The 17,456-nt window shown below is 38.5% G+C and overlaps 1 protein-coding gene across 2 annotated transcripts; it reads left to right on the plus strand.

The window, feature by feature from the left end:
* Positions 1-1,261: 1,261 nt before the first annotated feature.
* acbd3 (acyl-Coenzyme A binding domain containing 3) lies at positions 1,262-17,099 on the plus strand. Of its 2 annotated transcripts, none has more exons than XM_042503389.1 (8): positions 1,262-1,551; positions 5,261-5,402; positions 6,258-6,398; positions 6,598-6,756; positions 7,169-7,343; positions 10,689-10,935; positions 12,293-12,580; positions 13,933-17,099. In XM_042503389.1, exons 1-8 carry the CDS (start codon positions 1,284-1,286, stop codon positions 14,145-14,147), a joined length of 1,635 nt encoding a protein of 544 aa, XP_042359323.1. In that variant the 5' UTR covers positions 1,262-1,283; the 3' UTR covers positions 14,148-17,099. The 2 variants fall into 2 exon arrangements, with proteins under 2 accessions (XP_042359323.1, XP_042359324.1); XM_042503390.1 differs by having other exon boundaries at positions 12,296-12,580.
* Positions 17,100-17,456: the final 357 nt, after the last annotated feature.

The raw sequence follows: 17,456 nt of genomic DNA on the forward strand, positions 1-17,456 counted from the left end.
TAATGTAACTAAAAGAATACAATTCTATGTTGATCCATGCTGATATATGTTCATTAACAGACTTCACTTTTAAACATCAAACAGTAAAAACACACTTTGGGATTTCTACCGGCCGTTTCCAGTCGGTAGCTGACTCAGTAGACAAAAACAAAAGCATTTTCACACCTTGTAAGTCTGACCACTGTTTAACCCACAGTTTGACCTGACCACTATACATCTAACCTGCAGACAGACTGGTAAATGATCCTCACCAGTTTGCAGGTACATGTTAAAATGTCAGTTGTTTTTATGGGCCTTTGCTATAAGTTTAGTCTTTGTGTATTTGAGGGATCTGAGGGAGATTTAGTACATTCATTGTTAGAAATGTGTACTCATTGTAAGGGTACATAAATATCACAAGCAGTGGATTAATGTGATATTTTTGTTGTGTACACCACCTCTGATCACATTTCTTACTGAAATAAAGTAAATTCATATTAGAGTTGGATCAATAAATTACACAGCTGATACATTGATAATCAATATTAGCTTACTGCAAATAAACTGGCATTAGTTTAACATGAAGCTAGCACAGAAATAACAAGTTTGTCTACTAGAGAGCACTGACAAGTTTATAAGTCATGCTATAATTCCTATTTCCTAAAGGAAATAAACAAATTCATCCAACTCCGTCCATTCCATTAGGAGGCTCAATTGTATATAAAATAAGTTTTAAAGCAAAACTTTTTTAATGAATTGGTCCCTCACTCTTATTTATATAAAATAAAAATACATCTTAAGAACAGATTCAACGTGTAAATTGTTTTTATGATGTTTTATGTACAATTTCTTGACATGTCTTCTTTTATTTCTCATTTGTTCTATGTTTCATCTGACTGAAAGACACATTTCCTCTCACTGACAAAAAATTATACATTTAAAAGACAGTGAGATTTTCGGTGCTCTCACGTTAAGAAAATTTCAATGATGTATCTGGTAAATTAAAAACTATTTAAAGTGGTTCCCCCAGTTTTGCACCGCCTCCTCTCCCCTCATAAACAACGAACAGTCCCTTAGCGTAAGGTAGACTTGTTAAAAAAATTGTATATATCATATGTTTCTCAAAAATGTGAGAAAATGCGTTTTATAACAGTATCAAGTGTAAGAAAAAAATCTGCAATTGTTTCTTTTATCGGTTAAAGCGTCGTCATTATTTACATCGAAAAAAAAAAAAAAAAAACTCCCGGAACTTCCGCCAAGTCTAAACGGAAGTAGGTACGTGGCCGCTTCAGCTGACAGTCTACATGATGGCGACAGAGGTTCAGAGCGGCGACCTCGACAGTGCTACTTCCAGCCGGCTCGAAGTTTCCATCGATGGCCTCACCCTCAGCCCGGACCCGGAGGGCGAGCAGATCCAGGTCGAGGAGCCGGACCCCAAACCCGCGGAACCGGAGACCGACACGCCGGGTGCCGCGGGAGGCGAAGATGGAGAGACAGCCAAATCTGCGATAGAGAGGAAATGGGGCTTTCCTCTGCTGGAGCTGTACGGAATGAGCCTTAAATTTTTCAAAGGTATTTCACAGTTGTTATAATCTGACATTTTTTAACGCAGAGCGGCAGACAGCGACCGAGTCCACCGTTAACTTTAGGGACGAAACGCTCGCGCTGCCTGGGGTTAGCCGTTTGCTAATGTTAGCCGTTAGCTGTCACCGCCGGGCTGCTGCTGTCAGCCGCAACATTACATTAGCCTCACAGCTAACCAGGAGCCGACGCTGCTAACAGGCTTTTAGCCGGCTGTTAGAGGGTAAAATAAGCGCTCCCGAGCAGTCCATCCGCGCGTGGCCTGACAACATTTTTATACTGTTGTTTGCATGGTGTTGTCTGTCCTCTGTGTACCTTTATTTGGGTTTGGCTCGCTCGTCATGCAACTGCTCCATCAACCAAAGACTGCTGTAATAAAAGAAGCTGTCCATCCTAACTGAATGGCGATTTGTTTGGGAGCTTTAAACACGCCCTGCCCAGCCACTGGTGCGGCTGACGGAAGCCTGCATGAATCAGACCCTGGCAGATCCCTGCTGTGCCGCAGACAGCGGTGGAGAAAGTCTTCAGATCATTTACTCAGTTGTGGACAAAGTATAAAACTCTCTTACTTGAGTCAGAGTCGGCCTGATCGATTATTGGGTCGATGTTTGGCATTTTGCTGATTATCTGTATCGGCGTTTTAGTTTATTGATCACTAATTAAATTAAGATTAAAAAGCGCAAAGTAAACTTTTACTTTGTAATAAAAATAAGAAGCCATTTTTGTTTAATCTTTTTTAAATTTTATTTAAATTTTCAATTAATAGAAAAAAGTTGCAGGGAAACCGCTGTTTATGATGTTTAAAGTTTCAGTTTTGATTACATTTTTTGCTAATGACATGTAAACAAAGTTTTGTGTTGCAGTTTGTTATATTTCAAATTCTAAATATTGACAAAAAGATTTCCAGTTTTATGGCAAATGTATTACATTTACTACTAATAATTGATATCAGTATCAGCCCTGAAAAACCAATATCGGTTGACCCCTACAAAGTATAGTTATTCCTGGTCAAAGTTTACTCCATTACAAGTGAAAGAAAGTAAATAATTGCCTGAGTTAAAGTACTGGAGTACTTGCTGAAAAAAACAACTTAAGTATTCAAAGTACTTTTTAAAAACACGATGCATTGTTGTATATTGTCACAATACATTTACAGAACCTAATGGCTCTTAATCAACCCGCTAAATGACTTGTATAACCTTTTAGAATGAAAAGCGTGTCGAAATATTTAAAAAACTTCAAACATGGACCTGAGGTATCTGATGGGGAATCTTCATCTTCATCTGCTGCTGTAGCCAGTACTAACGCTACACAATCAAATACAAGCACCTGCTGATGACATCTCTTCTTTACCTGTCAATACTGATGAGCACACGCAAGGTAGAAGTGAGGGAACGCCACTTCGACAAACAAACCACACACAGAACTCTGATTGCATTGTATGTACTTTTGCATTTTAGAAAAGAAAAAAAAATCATCCACTAACTTAAAAGTAAATGTAACAAATAATGAGAGCTTTCATAGGAATGTAGTGGAGTCAAAGTAAAATATTTGTCTTTCAAATGAAGGGGAACCAAAGGAAGGAATAACTATAATTATAAAAAGTTAAGTACAGATACTCAAAAACTGTACTCAATCACAGTTCTTAAGTAAATGTACCTAGTTACTGCCCACCACTGCTTTTACATAAGTAAAACACTAATAGCTCACCATGGAAATACTCTGTTACAAGTAAAAGTCTTGTATTGAAAATGTTACTTAAGTAAAAGTAAATAAGTGTATTCAGGTAAATTTACTTAAAGTAAAGTAAACATATCCAAAGCAGACAAATCTAAAAAACAACAACAAACAAAAAAACCCCTCAAAATTATTCAAAATAAATTAGAAAATGACTTAATGACTAATGACTTTTGCCAATTATTGTTTTTGCCAATCAGACAAATGATAAATGGATAAATTGTTTCAGCTGTATTTGTATTAACTGAAAGGTAGCTTAATTAATCAAAAACACATTTTATAAACTTTTCTTACGCTTTTTATGTATTTGTAAAGAAAGTAGTGACTAAAGCTTTCAGTTAATTAGTGAAGTTAAATTTCCCTCTGGAATGTAGCGGGTTAGAGGCATAATGGGGCATGAGAAGAAAATACTCAAGTAAATACCTCAAACTCATACTTGAGTACAGTACTTGGCTAAATATACTTAGTTACATTCCACCACTGGCTGTAGGAGTTAGTTTGTCCGTTTAGGATTAAACCGATCTACAGTCTCCACTGGGCGTCTTTAAAACCAGTTCTAGGACACCAAGTCTTCGGAACTTACTTTGTACGTGTTGTACGACTCACTGGCCTGTTTTACAGCCTGACCGCCTCCTCGTATCCATAAACCACTCCCTGCTACCACTACTCCAACAGAAAATCCAGTAAAACAAGTGGATTACTTGTGCTCATATTTGTGTTTTACATGCATACAATCTGTCAGGCTGTCTGAATAAATATCATCACCTTAAAAGAGGCAGTGTGTAAAAATCCGGGGGATTTTGTGGCATCCAGCAGTGAGGATTGAAGATTGCAACCAGCTGAAACTTCTCTTGGTTAGAATTCCTTCAGTATTAATTTTCAGGAGGTTTTTTTTACCAGGAGCTGAATTATCCGCAGAAGTCTTTTCCTCCATGAAACAAACAGACCTGGTGATTAAAACAGAGAAAAACACTGAATACAGCAGTGTCTGTTAAAAAAGTATATGCTTCTCTTTCTCTCTTGCCGGGGAGTGGCAGCTTACTTTGGTGGCCAATGCAAAAGCGTAACTGGCCCTATGCAGCGTTTGGTTTATCTATTCTGGGCTACTGTAGAAACATGGCAGTGCAACATGGCAATCTCCGTGGACAAGGACCCGCTCCTTAAGTAGATAGAAACAGCTCATACTATGCTGATGAAAACACAATAATGCTTATTTTCAGGTGATTTTACACTTAAGAAAGCATACTTATCGTGTTATATTCCATTTCTGCCAATATGTCTCCCTAACTCCTACAGACGGGACCTTTAAGACAGAGTTCACTGTCATCATTTATCTATTACATTCTTTGTGTTTAAAATACAACTTGTAAAATGTATTATTGCATTATATAACCATCTCCAACATCTGTTTTAAGTTTCAAGATCAAAGCCTCATTTGAGTTCATTATGTTGTAGCCTATTTGTTAAGAAGTAGTGTGTCAAAACATGACAATGTATCCTAAAAATCTAAATGAATATACAGTATATCCTGCCCTCTTTGGCTTTAAGGCATGTTGTTGTTAATTGTGTTACATGGCAAGCTTTCTGAACACATTTTTTTTTTTTTTAATTTTGAACACTGGGCATTTGTGCTGTTTTTACCAGAGCAAAGCACTTGTGATGACTGTGCAAACAGGTTTTGGGCAGGTCGCCACTCTTTGCGATCGTAATCAGTGCTTTGTATTTGTAGTCGTGTGTTTCTAGTCAGTTAGGGTTAGGTCTCGTTGCGTAACTTGTACACATAAATCTGATCCTTGCCTCCACTGGGATTAAATAAGATTCGTCATCCTGCCATGAGGATAGTAGTAGAGTTTTTAGGAATATGAAACCCTGTATGCTGTTGTAGTATTTACAAGCACTTTTCATTGTTGGATATTAAAAACAAATAAACGCAAACTCATCGCCTCCACATTGTTGCTTGCAGACAAAGATGGAAAGGCCTTCCACCCGACCTATGAGGAGAAGCTCCGACTGGTCGCGCTGCACAAACAGGTGTTACTGGGCCCTTATAATCCCGATGCTTCACCAGAGGTCGGCTTCTTTGATGTGCTGGGCAACGACCGCAGGTAACCACAGTAAACATCTGTTTGTGTGTCAGTGGGTGTGACCTTTGAAATATGGCAGATATTCCAGCAATTTGGTGTATTAATGTCTTTTAAACATTTGCTCAGCATTCCTTGTATCTATCATATATATATATAAACCTTTGACATAAGAAGCCACACACTTAGTAAAAAAAACTTAAATTTATTTCCCTAATTTGATGCATGGTATTGGATTTTCATGCTGATGACCGATATGCTGATATGTATGACAACTCATTTTGCTGATAACCGATACCAATATGGATATATCCACTTTTTTCCCCCACTTAATTTTTGCCATCATCAAATCTCTTCTGCAGTGAAATTAACATCACATTATGCGTACTCTTATGGTGATGGCGCACCAGCAGATGAAGGCATAAAATACAATGCTTTGCAATATATGTCATTCATTCATTGTGCAAAATAAGAAACATAATTCAAATCTGGGTTGATGCTTTGTACGTGTTCACTTTGTTAATTAAAAAAATAAAAATATCTGTTTGTCAAATCTGCAGAAGTCAGCATGTTGGAATATTCCAGTATTTAATTTTAAAGCCAATAAATGCTGATACAGATGACATTCTGATATTATCCTGCATCCCTACTAATTGCTCACATCTTTGATCTGCAAACAAATAGTAAAATATGCTTATGACTGTAAAAACATGTTTTATTGTTTTTTGTTCCAATGAAACAATGGTTGTTTCAAATGCTATAGACTTGTTTATTGTATTATGTCATCTAAAAACAAGTCAAAAATACTCAATGGATGAGCCCAGTTTGCCCTCTTGTACGTATTATTTGTCCTCACCTCGATCGTCGCTCTGTGTGCAGGAAAGAATGGGCCTCCCTGGGTAACATGGAGAAGGAGGAGGCCATGGTGGAGTTTGTCAAACTGCTGAACAAGTGCTGTAACCTCTTTGCTCCCTATGTCACCTCACACAAAATCGAAAGGGAGGAGCAGGAGAGGAAAAGGTAAGGTGCTCGACATCAGTCCCCTCGAGGCTCTAGTGTCTAAATACAGACTCAGTTTGTCCTACATGCAGCTAGCAAAACTGTGAAGCAGCAGCGGGAAGATTGGACAGTTATTGACTGATGGAATGCTTCTGTTTTTTTAAAGAAGTTGACCATTTGCATAATTTATAAGGTCCATTGTTACTTTGCTCTTTCGCAGGAAAGAAGAAGAGGAGCGCCAGCGACTGGAGGAGGAGGAGAGGGAGCGACAAAGGCAGGAGGAGGAGAGACGGAGGCTGGAGGAGGAGGAGAGACTGAGGAGAGAGGAAGAGGAAAGGAGACAGGCAGAGGAGGAGAGGCTACGGATTGAGCAGCAGAAGTATGTTTGTATCACCGTGTGTGTGTGTTTGTTTGGGAAATATTGATTTGACTTCAGCATGACTTATACATGATCATCACACTTTCCACAACACTGATATCTACAGGGGGACAGCTCTTGAGCTTTGACAGATTGATCGTCAACAGCGCTTTTGCAGGGTCAGTTTAAAATCCTAGAAACATCCTAAAATCTGAGAAACATCCTAAAATCCAAGAAACATCCTAAACTTATAAAAATATTTACGGGATTGCGGTGACAAGCCCCTGGCGTCCTATCATTTTGCAAAAGTGGCCCCCAAGCAAAGCAAGTTGAGTATCCCTGCCCTGCAACTTTCCACTGTCCATCGTTGTCTCCTCTCCGTCTCCTGTATTTCCTTCCTCACCAACTCTGCCCCGGTGTTCTTTTTCCTCAGGCAACAGATAATGGCGGCATTGAATGCGCAGACAGCAGTGCAGTTCCAACAGTATGCTGCTCAGCAGTACCCCAACAGCCCAGAGCAACAGCTGGGCCTCATCCGTCAGCTCCAGGAGCAGCACTACCAGCAGTACATGCAGCAGCTCTACCAGGTCCAGCTGGCCCAGCAACAGGTACTGTGTAATCACTAACAGAGGGCTAGACTTTCATTGATTGATTTTATGGAAGTATTAAGCTAAGGTATTGGCAGCATTTATTTAAAAGCTCCACAGTAAATTAAAAATGGTCATGTGCCAAGCCTAAATGCCTGCAAATGTGGTGATCAGAGAAGGTTATTCAAGAAACTGTTCGTTCGCATTTTGAGATTTTTACTTTGTTAAAATTTTTTTCGCTGGTATGAGGTCAGTGAAAATGAAAAAAATAGACTTAGAAAAAAAAACATCCATGACATAAATTGTGGGCAGTCCAGAACTAAATCCACTCGCACACTTCATGATGAGGTAAGCAGTACGAAAGTGTGTGAGCCAGAAGACAATTTCAGCAACTGTTCAACATAGTTATATTTTATTTGATATTGACATCATAGAAATGCAGATTTATGCACAAGAACCTGATAACCTGTGTTTAGTGTTTGTAGTGTTTAAATATATAAAAATTAAATAATCAAAGAAAAGCATGCATTCACAAGCCCATACACAGAAAAACATAAGTAAATCCATTCACAAATATCACAAAGACATCCCTAAAGATAGATCCACAAATACACACATCAAATACATACCCAAATCCATACACAGAAATACATCCACACAATGTACAAAATACGCGTCTGCTGTGGTATTAAGTGTGAGAACGACAAACGTTGGAAAATCAATTTAGATTGTCAAGATCTTCGAGTAATCAAGCATTGTGACGAAAGCAATAGTGAGTGAGCTCAAACGGATAATAATTTTTGCCATGATGGTGCACCTTAACATGGATATAGTTTCAAATAATTTCTTATTAATTCATATCAATTACAGAGAAGCAGTTGACGGTGATGAAAATCAGCCTTTAACAATGTATAAAAAGGAAAATCATGCAAGGGGAAAATGGGAATCTAAGACACAGGGTTCCCATTCTCTCAAAATTCCTGGAAAAGTTATAAAATTAGAAAAAAGAAAGTTTGAAATTAAAAAAATGTTTTGGAAAAGTTTTGAATATACATTGCTTTGGCTATTGTTTAAAATATGTTAATAAAAATCCAAAACACACGTCTAACATTATGCAGAGTGACCTTTGAATCACTAGTATCACATAACACACATTGACCAGCTTGCATCATGTCATCGCCAATCCCACACCCTTTTTCTGGGAGAAAGAAATGTGCTGTCACATAATGAGGGTAACAGAAAAATGCCAAAAAAAACTGTTCTGTACCGGGTTAATAGAAGCTTTCACACTGAGATTTGAGCCACAAAGGACACATGAATGTTCCCTGTCAGTGTGGTAAATCACCAAATGATGCTGCTGACAGTTATTTCTGATGGATAGCTAACATTAGCTCGAGTGGGAGGCTGCTGTGGTACAATCAGACAGTACAGCAACATCACACTGCCATCTCCAACTAAAACTCAGCCTGTAGATCAAACTATTAACTGTTATTAACAGGTTGGTCATATACAGACAAGTCTTAGCCAAACTCTACCTGGTGATTCAATGAAATATACATATTTAATCGAATAACCAGGTATCGATTCCAGACATCTATAAATGAACAGATGTCAAGATAAGCAATATTCAGTCACAATGTTGGGTCATTCATCCACTTAGACAGGGGAAAACTGAGAGGACATGATGGTGGTCAACCTTCATTTATTTAAGTATCATGGAGGCCTAGATTCAGACAAAGTTGCAAAATAATTACCAAACATATCTACAAAACAAAAAATAAATGCATACAGATCTTTTAAAAGTATAATCCAAACACATTAGAAAAACATCAAATTGTATATCCATCTAATAATAATAATAATAATAATAATAATACATTTTATTTATGGGAGCCTTTCAGGACACTCAAGCTCACCTTACACAAACAACAATAACAAAACAGCAAAGTATCAGGACATAAGTGAAAACAATATGCAGTAAAAAGCTTTAAATATATAGAAGGTCAATAACATTACGCAGCATAGGAAAGTCTAAAAAGGTGTGTTTTGAGGCGGGATTTGAAGTTGGGGAGTCGATATCACAGATGGTTTGTGGGAGGCACTTCCAGAGATGAGGGGCTGCACGGCTAAAAGCTCTGGACCCCATAGAGGATAAACGAGCAGGACGAGTAGTGAGGAGGGTGGAGAAGGAAGACCAAAGAGTACAGGAGGATTTGTAAGGATGAAGGAGAACAGAGAGATGCAGAGGTGCGAGGTTGTGGAGAGCCTTGAAGGACTGAATGAATCTTATAATCAATGCAGTGTTTGACAGGGAGCCAGTGAAGTTGTTGTAGGGTGGGGGTGATGTTTTCTATGTAAGGGGTTCTGGTAATGATGTGGGCAGCAGAGTTCATCACAGTATCATCAGTTTTCTGCGAGGCCTTGACATGTTGCAAAGTATCTGCATGTGCTGGTTTGGTCTATACTGCTACAGATGTATGCAGCTAGTTGGCAGAAGGAATGTCTAATTAGGGAGTAAAAGTTGCAAGCGCTAGCACTTTACGCATCCGTAAATGCCTGGGAAGTGCGTGTTTAATAATGTATGGCTCTACTGCTTTTTAGGCCTGCCCATTTTAAACTACTTAACTAAAGTCATAGAAGTGGAGTAAAATTTTATGCAAAACTTAGGGAAAGGTTTTGAAAATTAATTGATAAAAACCCTGGAGACATGCAGTAAAATGGTGCAGAAGTTAAAATGTAGGGATATAATATAACATAAGTAATGTATATTTGTGGAAGACAGTAATTACAGCATGAGTAAACTATGATGTAAACAGGGACGTGGTAAAACAGTAAGTAGGTAAGGTGACTGTATAAAGATAAAGTGAATGTGATGTAATTTGTTTGAAGCAGGAATTTGTGATCCTTCCAACAGCATTGTAGAAATATAACATTCTTGGTTTATGTCCCTACTTTTGTTTAAACAATATTTTTATCGAAGTATTAAATGCACATCAAAAAATGCACATGAATATACAAATATGCATCCCCTTACTCAGTCAAACACCCCCACATTCAACGAAAATAAAATGAACAATGACAATAACAATAAATATAATAATATTAACAAATTACAAATCAACCAAAATCCATGAATTAATGAGATTAGAAATAACAAATAAATACATAGATAAATAGAACAAAAAATAAAAATTAAAAATTGATTAGTAACTAATATCAAAGTAATAAAACAAAATTAGATTAAAACATACATTTCCCTTTCAGTCAGCGATACATGCCTCATTGGCCAAAAAAGACATAAATGAGTCCCAAAGAAAAACAAACAATTTCAGTGTATTGACTCAGTGTTGTCGTCCTCTCCTCCAGGCGGCCTTACAGAAGCAGCAGATGCAGGCTGATTCGATGGTGCAGGGCACTCTTGAATCTAGCGGCTTCAACAGCGGTGAACCCATCCCCGCCTCAGCAGCTGGACCGCTATGTGCAGCTTCACCACCTGCTGGCGAGGAAACACCAACAGTCAACGGAGGCCAGTCAGACTCGTACTCAGAGAGCATGGACCGGGAGCCAGAGCCTGAGCCAGCAGAAGAGGTCTCAGAGAACGGGCCTTTATTAGGTTAGTGGGCAGTATGTTATTGTCTCATTTAAAAAACACAAACCACCAGAGTTGACTTCATGCAGAAAGAATCTATGTTTTCTTTATTGTGTCGCTGATGGCTGCAGGGCAGAGAGGAGGGAGCTCTCTGTCAAACAAACAAAGCTTTATACCAAACCTGAAACCTGAGTCTCATCTGCTGTGTCCTTGTTGATGTGACCTGGAGGGGAAAGGGAGGAGAAAAGCTGGAACAAGTGATACATGATAGGCTGTGGGTTTAGGTATCATCCAAACACACGTTCTGCATACAGGAAAGTAAGCACTTACACCAGAGGTGAACAAGGTCTTGGTCTTACTCCAACACACACATCCAGAGCCAAATTAATCCACTGTGGCTGGCTATTCACTCTCAAAATATTGTTTTGAGGAAAGATGGATGGCGAGCCAGGTATACAAAAAAAAAAACAACTCACATGCACACATGCTTTCTCTATTTTTATGCGATAGCAGAGGCTGGAGGCATCATGTTTTTGGGTTGTCCATCCGGCACATTCTTGTGATGCGATATCTTCAGAGAGAATTTCTTAAAATTTGGCACAAACATTCACTTGGACTTAACGATGAGCTGATTAGGTTTTGGTGTTCAAAGGTCGAAGGTCAAAGGTCAAAGTCCCTGTGAAGGTGATATCTCAAGAACACCTAAAGGGAATTTCTCCAAATTTGGCACAAACTCAGACTCAAGGATGAACTGATTAGATTTCGGTGGCCAAAGCTCAAGGTCACTGTGACCTTGCATTTGTCTCATTCTTGTGAAAGTGATGTCTCAAGAACTCCTTTAGAGAATTTCTTTGAATTTCACACAAACATTCACTTGGACTCAACAATGAGCTGATTAGAATTTGGTGTTCAAAGGTCAAGGTCACTGTGACCTTGCATCTGTCTCATTTTTGTGAACGCATTATCTGAAGATGGTCTGTAGGGAGTTTCTTTAAATTTGGCACAAATGTCCACTTGGACTCAAGAATGAACTGATTAGAATCTGGTGGTCAAAGGTCAAGGTCACAGTGACCTCCTAAAATATGTTGTCCACCATAACCTTGGGTGTCCACATTGAAAGTGTGCTGATTGTATAGGTCTTCTTTGCTGCTGGGGGAAGATGTGTGTGAAGCATGCGTTTTTCGCAGGCATGGATGTAAACTGTGAACTTGACTGGTGCACAGAGGCGTACAACCACATGATGCTGTATCTAGTTCTCTCTGTGACATGATCAGGTGGCCTATACTGGGAGGAAATCTCTCATTAGGAAATAAAAATGTAATTCTATCCTAATTGGAAACTTCCAAGAGATTGTAAAAAGTCTCATGTCTCTCCATCACAGCAGACTCCCCTCCGGTCATAGCCGCTCCCTCCATGTGGACACGGCCACAGATCAAGGACTTCAAGGAGAAAATCCGGCAGGACGCAGACAGCGTGATCACAGTGGGGCGTGGTGAGGTGGTGACAGTGCGGGTGCCCACACACGAGGAGGGCTCCTACCTGTTCTGGGAGTTTGCCACGGACTATTATGACATCGGCTTCGGGGTCTTCTTCGAGTGGACGGACGCTGCCTCTGCTTCGGTCAGCGTGCATGTGTCAGAGTCCAGTGATGAGGACGAGGATGATGAAGGTGAGGTGTGGGTGGGAAGGGTGTGTGCATAAGACTGCATTTTTCAGTCATTGTGTTCTTATCTCATGTTCAGAGCTTGCCTACGCCATTGTTAAACATGTCTAGTTCTCCCAGAGACCAAGAAAGTCCTGCTTGTGGTCTTTGGTGGAAACCAGAGCAGTGGTGTGAAAAGAAATGGAATTGTGGCAATAACTTGATAAGATAAATGGCAATCCCATGCAGTGAGATTGGTGTGGTTTATTTAGTTACATAAAGTGTACAAGTAAGCCTTTGGCAGATATGCCAGTTCTTCTAAACTTCACTGAATGTCAGCTGTAGTAGGAGTTGTGTTTTTATGTGTGGTGTAACATATTTTCTTTCATACAGGAGATTGTATCAAATTTTGTCATAAACATGCAACTTTTGTGTAAGATTGGTTCTCATGGGGCGCCCGGTAGCTCATCTAGTGGAGTGGGTGCCCCATGTGCAGGGACTGTGTCTTTACCGTAGCGGCCGCAGGTTCAGTTCCACCCTGTAGCCCTTTGCTGCGTGTCGTCCCCTCTTTCCCTCCCCTTTTCACCCTTGTGCTGTTTTTGTCAAATAAAAGCAAAAAGCCATAAAACAAATCTTAAAAGAAAAAAATTGATCCCATAAGTTAGCGATAGGCTTTGTGGGTATCTGTTTTTTCATTTCTTCCTGAAACTTCACCGGGGTATACGCAGTATTGTTTGCAGTACAATACAGTTTGATAGAAAAATGAAATGGGAGATTTTGAGTAAAGAAAAAACTATTGAGCTCAAAATATCTGCAACTGATAATTTTTTTTCTCTATCGATTGTGTCTTGATTAATCGATTTGTTGTTTGGTCTATAATATGTCAGAAAAATGGAGAAAATGTCAATCGTTGTTTCCCAAAGCCCAAGATGACATCCTCAAATGTATTGTTTTGTCCACAACCCAAAGATATTGTTTACTGTCATAGAAAAGCAAAAAAGAAACCCAAATAACCCAGAAAATATTCACTTTCAAATGTTTTTCTTAAAAATGTCACTCGAACCAATGAATTAAATATCAAATGAGTTGACAGTTAATTCAGTAGTTTAGAACTAATCGACTATCAATAATTGTTGCAGCTCTAGTTATTAGTTCTACCAATCACCATTGCATGTTCAGGTTTGAGGCACAAATCTAACTCCCCAAAATTAAAGTCAATGATGGGATTACATAATTATAGTCAAGCTGTCAAAAGAAACCTTGTGTGTGTGTGTGTGTGTGTGTGTGTGTGTGTGTGTATATATGTATACAGTTAAAGACTCGGGCTGATTCCCTCATGCTTTCTGTCTCAGCTTGATACGTTCTCCCTGTGTCCTCAGGTGATCCTCCCAATGAGGAGGAGAAGGCGAAGAAGGAGGCAGGGAAGCCCCAGGTGGATGAGATTGTGCCGGTGTACCGGCGGGACTGTCATGAGGAGGTGTACGCCGGCAGCCACCAGTACCCCGGCCGTGGAGTCTACCTGCTCAAGTTTGACAACTCCTATTCACTCTGGCGCTCCAAGAGTGTTTACTACAGAGTCTACTACACCAGATAAGCCTGAATACAGACACAGGGGAGCCAAGGAGTGTGTATGTTCATATGTGTGTGTGTGTGTGTGTGTGTGTGTGTGTGTGTGTGTGTGTAGGTGGAGATTTGTGCGATGGCAGCCTGTATGTGTGTGTGTATGAGAAAGAGAAAGTGATGCCAGAGCTATTCTGGAGAAAACCACCAGAGGGTGACAAAGAGACACATCTGGAGCGCTAGTCTGAAGATTGGACTAATATGTATGTACCGTATGTGTATGCGTGTCCCGAGATACACCCATGCTAGAGCCCGTCATCGAGCCCTTGGAAGAGGAGTGTGTATTCCTGTTGTATATTCACCACCTGTCCTCGCTGCGCTCACATAGACCAAGCTGTAGGACTTTGCTCTCACATTGTATTTTACCACTTTTCACCCTGGGCTCCTCTTCTGTCACCTCCCCAGCCCAACACTGTCCAACGTGGCCTTGTGGCTGCTTCTGCCCTGAGTGACGCTTTCATGACCGTGAAACAGAAACCCGGCGAGTCCAGCACTCTGCGAGTTTGCTGTTTGGTGGTAATAGTGGTCGTTTATCCCACAAGAACACAGACAATGTTGAAAATCTAATTATATTGCAAATGTACTTCATAACACTATGCCTCTGTTCCACAGAGAGCTCCTGGTCTCTGCCAAGTCTCTCACACACATTAAAAACACCATTACACACAAACTTAATCATCTTTTTTTGTTGTTAAACAGTAGTCCGTTATTCTCTCCTCCTGCTACCATGCCTACATGAAGATCTGAGAGGATATTTAATGGAAGCAGAGCTCTTTTTTTGGCTTATTCCTACACAAAACACTGTTATTTCTAGATACAGTCTGATTGACAGTGAGCCAGTAGTTTTTTGTTTTGTTTTTTTAAAGGAGCCGACTGGCAAAATTTATGAAGGACAGGCAAGAAGTCATTCTATAGAAGCAAAAAAGGGACATAAATATTAGAATTTTAACAGCCACTGAATACTTAATATTGAAATTTTTGAAAATGATGCGTCTAAATCTATTTGCTCTAAATCTACCTCTTTGAAATTATTATTATTAATTTAATTGCGATTTAAAAAGCTTTTTTTTTTTACAATGTCAAAAAATTCAGTTTCAAAAATATAAGTTTCAAAAATAGATTGAGTTTGCTCAGATTGAAAAATTTGTAAAAATAAATAAAATGTTTAAAAAAGCTTAAAGAGACATCAGACAAAATCAACACGGACTCAAAACATTCAGGCTCAACTGCCTATCCTGTCCTGCTGTTTAAATGTTTTCAAATAGTATTTTTAGATTCATTTAACCAATCGAATTTGAGCAACCTGATTTTTTTTTTAAATTATGAAACATGTATTTTTGAATTTGAATTTATAACAAAATGAAAAGAATAAACAAATTCAGCTTTTGAAAAAGCAAATTAAAATTTTTCACATTTTAATTTCGTAGCAGTAAATTCAGAACAGACGTATTCAGATACATTGTTTTTAAGATAAAAACTATTTCACTGTTGTTAATTTAGAGGTGTTTTAATTTCAATATTAATTATTCTGTTAAAATTCTGATACTTTTGCCTTTCGTTTGCTTCCATATATTTCCAGGGTTTAGGGTGAACTTAGGGTGTTAAAGGAGTGAATATAACTTAAGATGCACATGGAAAAGTCAGCTTTCTGGCTTTGTAAACGCAAACATCTCAGTGTGTGACACACAATAAGAAGTTAAAAAACAAATTACTAAATACATATTTGTTCCCCTTTTCTCCTCATTTTTTTCAATCTGTCTATTATCACATAACTGATGATGTTATATCATCAGCTGCCCTTTGGTAATCAGTTCTCCATGAAAGAACCAAGAAAATAGGAGCTAGTATTACAGCGGATGTTATATTAATATTACCTGGGAGTTTTTTTGTGTTTATTAGTGTTTGTTTGGAGATGCTGTTCTCAGCTTTGATGCACAAATACGCCTAACAATAAAAATTATTCCATGTTTCGGAGGTCATGACACTGTTATATCTCCGCAGCGCTCAGAAATCAAAAAACACAGAATACAGTGTTCTGGTTTTTTTTTCCCCTCCTGGAATGATTTAACTCAAATTGTCATCTCAAGTAAGTTATCGTGAATAAAGTGAGATGATGTAGACTTCTTTTTGTGTCTTTGGTGACGTGGTTGCTTACTAACTCAGTTGTAACGTTAAAGTGTTTCAACTTTTTTTTTCTAAGTTAATTTGTTGCCATATTTTAGATTCATTCTGTTCAGTTTCACATTATATGCTGGCTTTGTGTACCTAACACCTCGGTGCATTATGAGCAGTGTGTGCAAAAGGCGTTGGAGACATTTGATTTCACTTTATCACTCATTGAAGTCTTTTTGTACATTTTTGTGTGTGTATGCAACCAAACTTTAAAGACACAGAGACGGAATAACTTCCAAGCTGAGTAATCCTCACGTCCTCGCTGAGTGTTAGTTCATCATATTATTTAATTTGAGGCCACTCCTCCTGCCTCCTATCCATTTGGTGATTTGTGTAACAAAATGTCATGATGGCGTAACCAAGCCGAAAAGTTCCCATATGTTCTGATGTGTGATGTTTGTTTTTCTTATTATCGCTCACCAGATTTGGTTTGAGTCGACTTGTTCAAGCCTTGTATGTAAATAATTCTATAAATGAGTTTATTTGTGGGTTTTTAAACGTGAAAGAAGGCTATGGTTATGAGAATCAATGCACTGTAAAATATGGTGAATGAGAAATATGTATACATTTTACCCCGAATGAAAGTCCAAAACTCGTAGGAAGTATAAAATTATAAGACTCTATTGACATGACAGACAGAAAAAGCTCATCTTTTTGTATTGTTTTGACTTGTTTGGATCTCTTATGAGTTGCAAGATCTTTCTTTTTTTGGGCATATATTTAATCTTGATTAAACTTATGTTCATCTCTAGAATTGGGTAGTTTGTTTACTTGTCTTTTCTATTTTTATTTTATTTCATTTTATACGATCAAACTTTCAAACCTTTCTTTTATTCAATGTATAAAAACAGATAAAAAGACCTAATGCTGCATTCACTTACTCCTCGGATGGTTCTATTTCCTGAGTTGGAAAGTTATTCTTCCAAATTTGGTGTGTTGTTTGTGTGAGTTTATGACTGAGAATCAGTTTTCGAGCTTATTATTACTGAGTGATTTTGTCACAAACATCTAAAACTTCTAAAAATATTCCTTTATCTGACTAATGCCAATAAATAACTTTTTTAACTGAATTGGGTTACTTACAACATAGGCAGAAATTAACATTTACAAT

The sequence above is a fragment of the Plectropomus leopardus genome, chromosome 16, assembly GCF_008729295.1.
Source record: "Plectropomus leopardus isolate mb chromosome 16, YSFRI_Pleo_2.0, whole genome shotgun sequence".
Taxonomy (NCBI): domain Eukaryota; kingdom Metazoa; phylum Chordata; class Actinopteri; order Perciformes; family Serranidae; genus Plectropomus; species Plectropomus leopardus.

What these genes read in the sequence shown, in the direction of transcription:
- acbd3 (XM_042503389.1), top strand. Translation starts at nt 1,284, where the DNA reads ATGATGGCGACAGAGGTTCAGAGCGGCGACCTCGACAGTGCTACTTCC. An exon ending in GAGGAGCAGGAGAGGAAAAG is followed by an intron (nt 6,399 to 6,597) that starts GTAAGGTGCTCG and finishes GCTCTTTCGCAG; the next exon opens with GAAAGAAGAAGAGGAGCGCC. An exon ending in AGAGAACGGGCCTTTATTAG is followed by an intron (nt 10,936 to 12,292) that starts GTTAGTGGGCAG and finishes TCTCCATCACAG; the next exon opens with CAGACTCCCCTCCGGTCATA.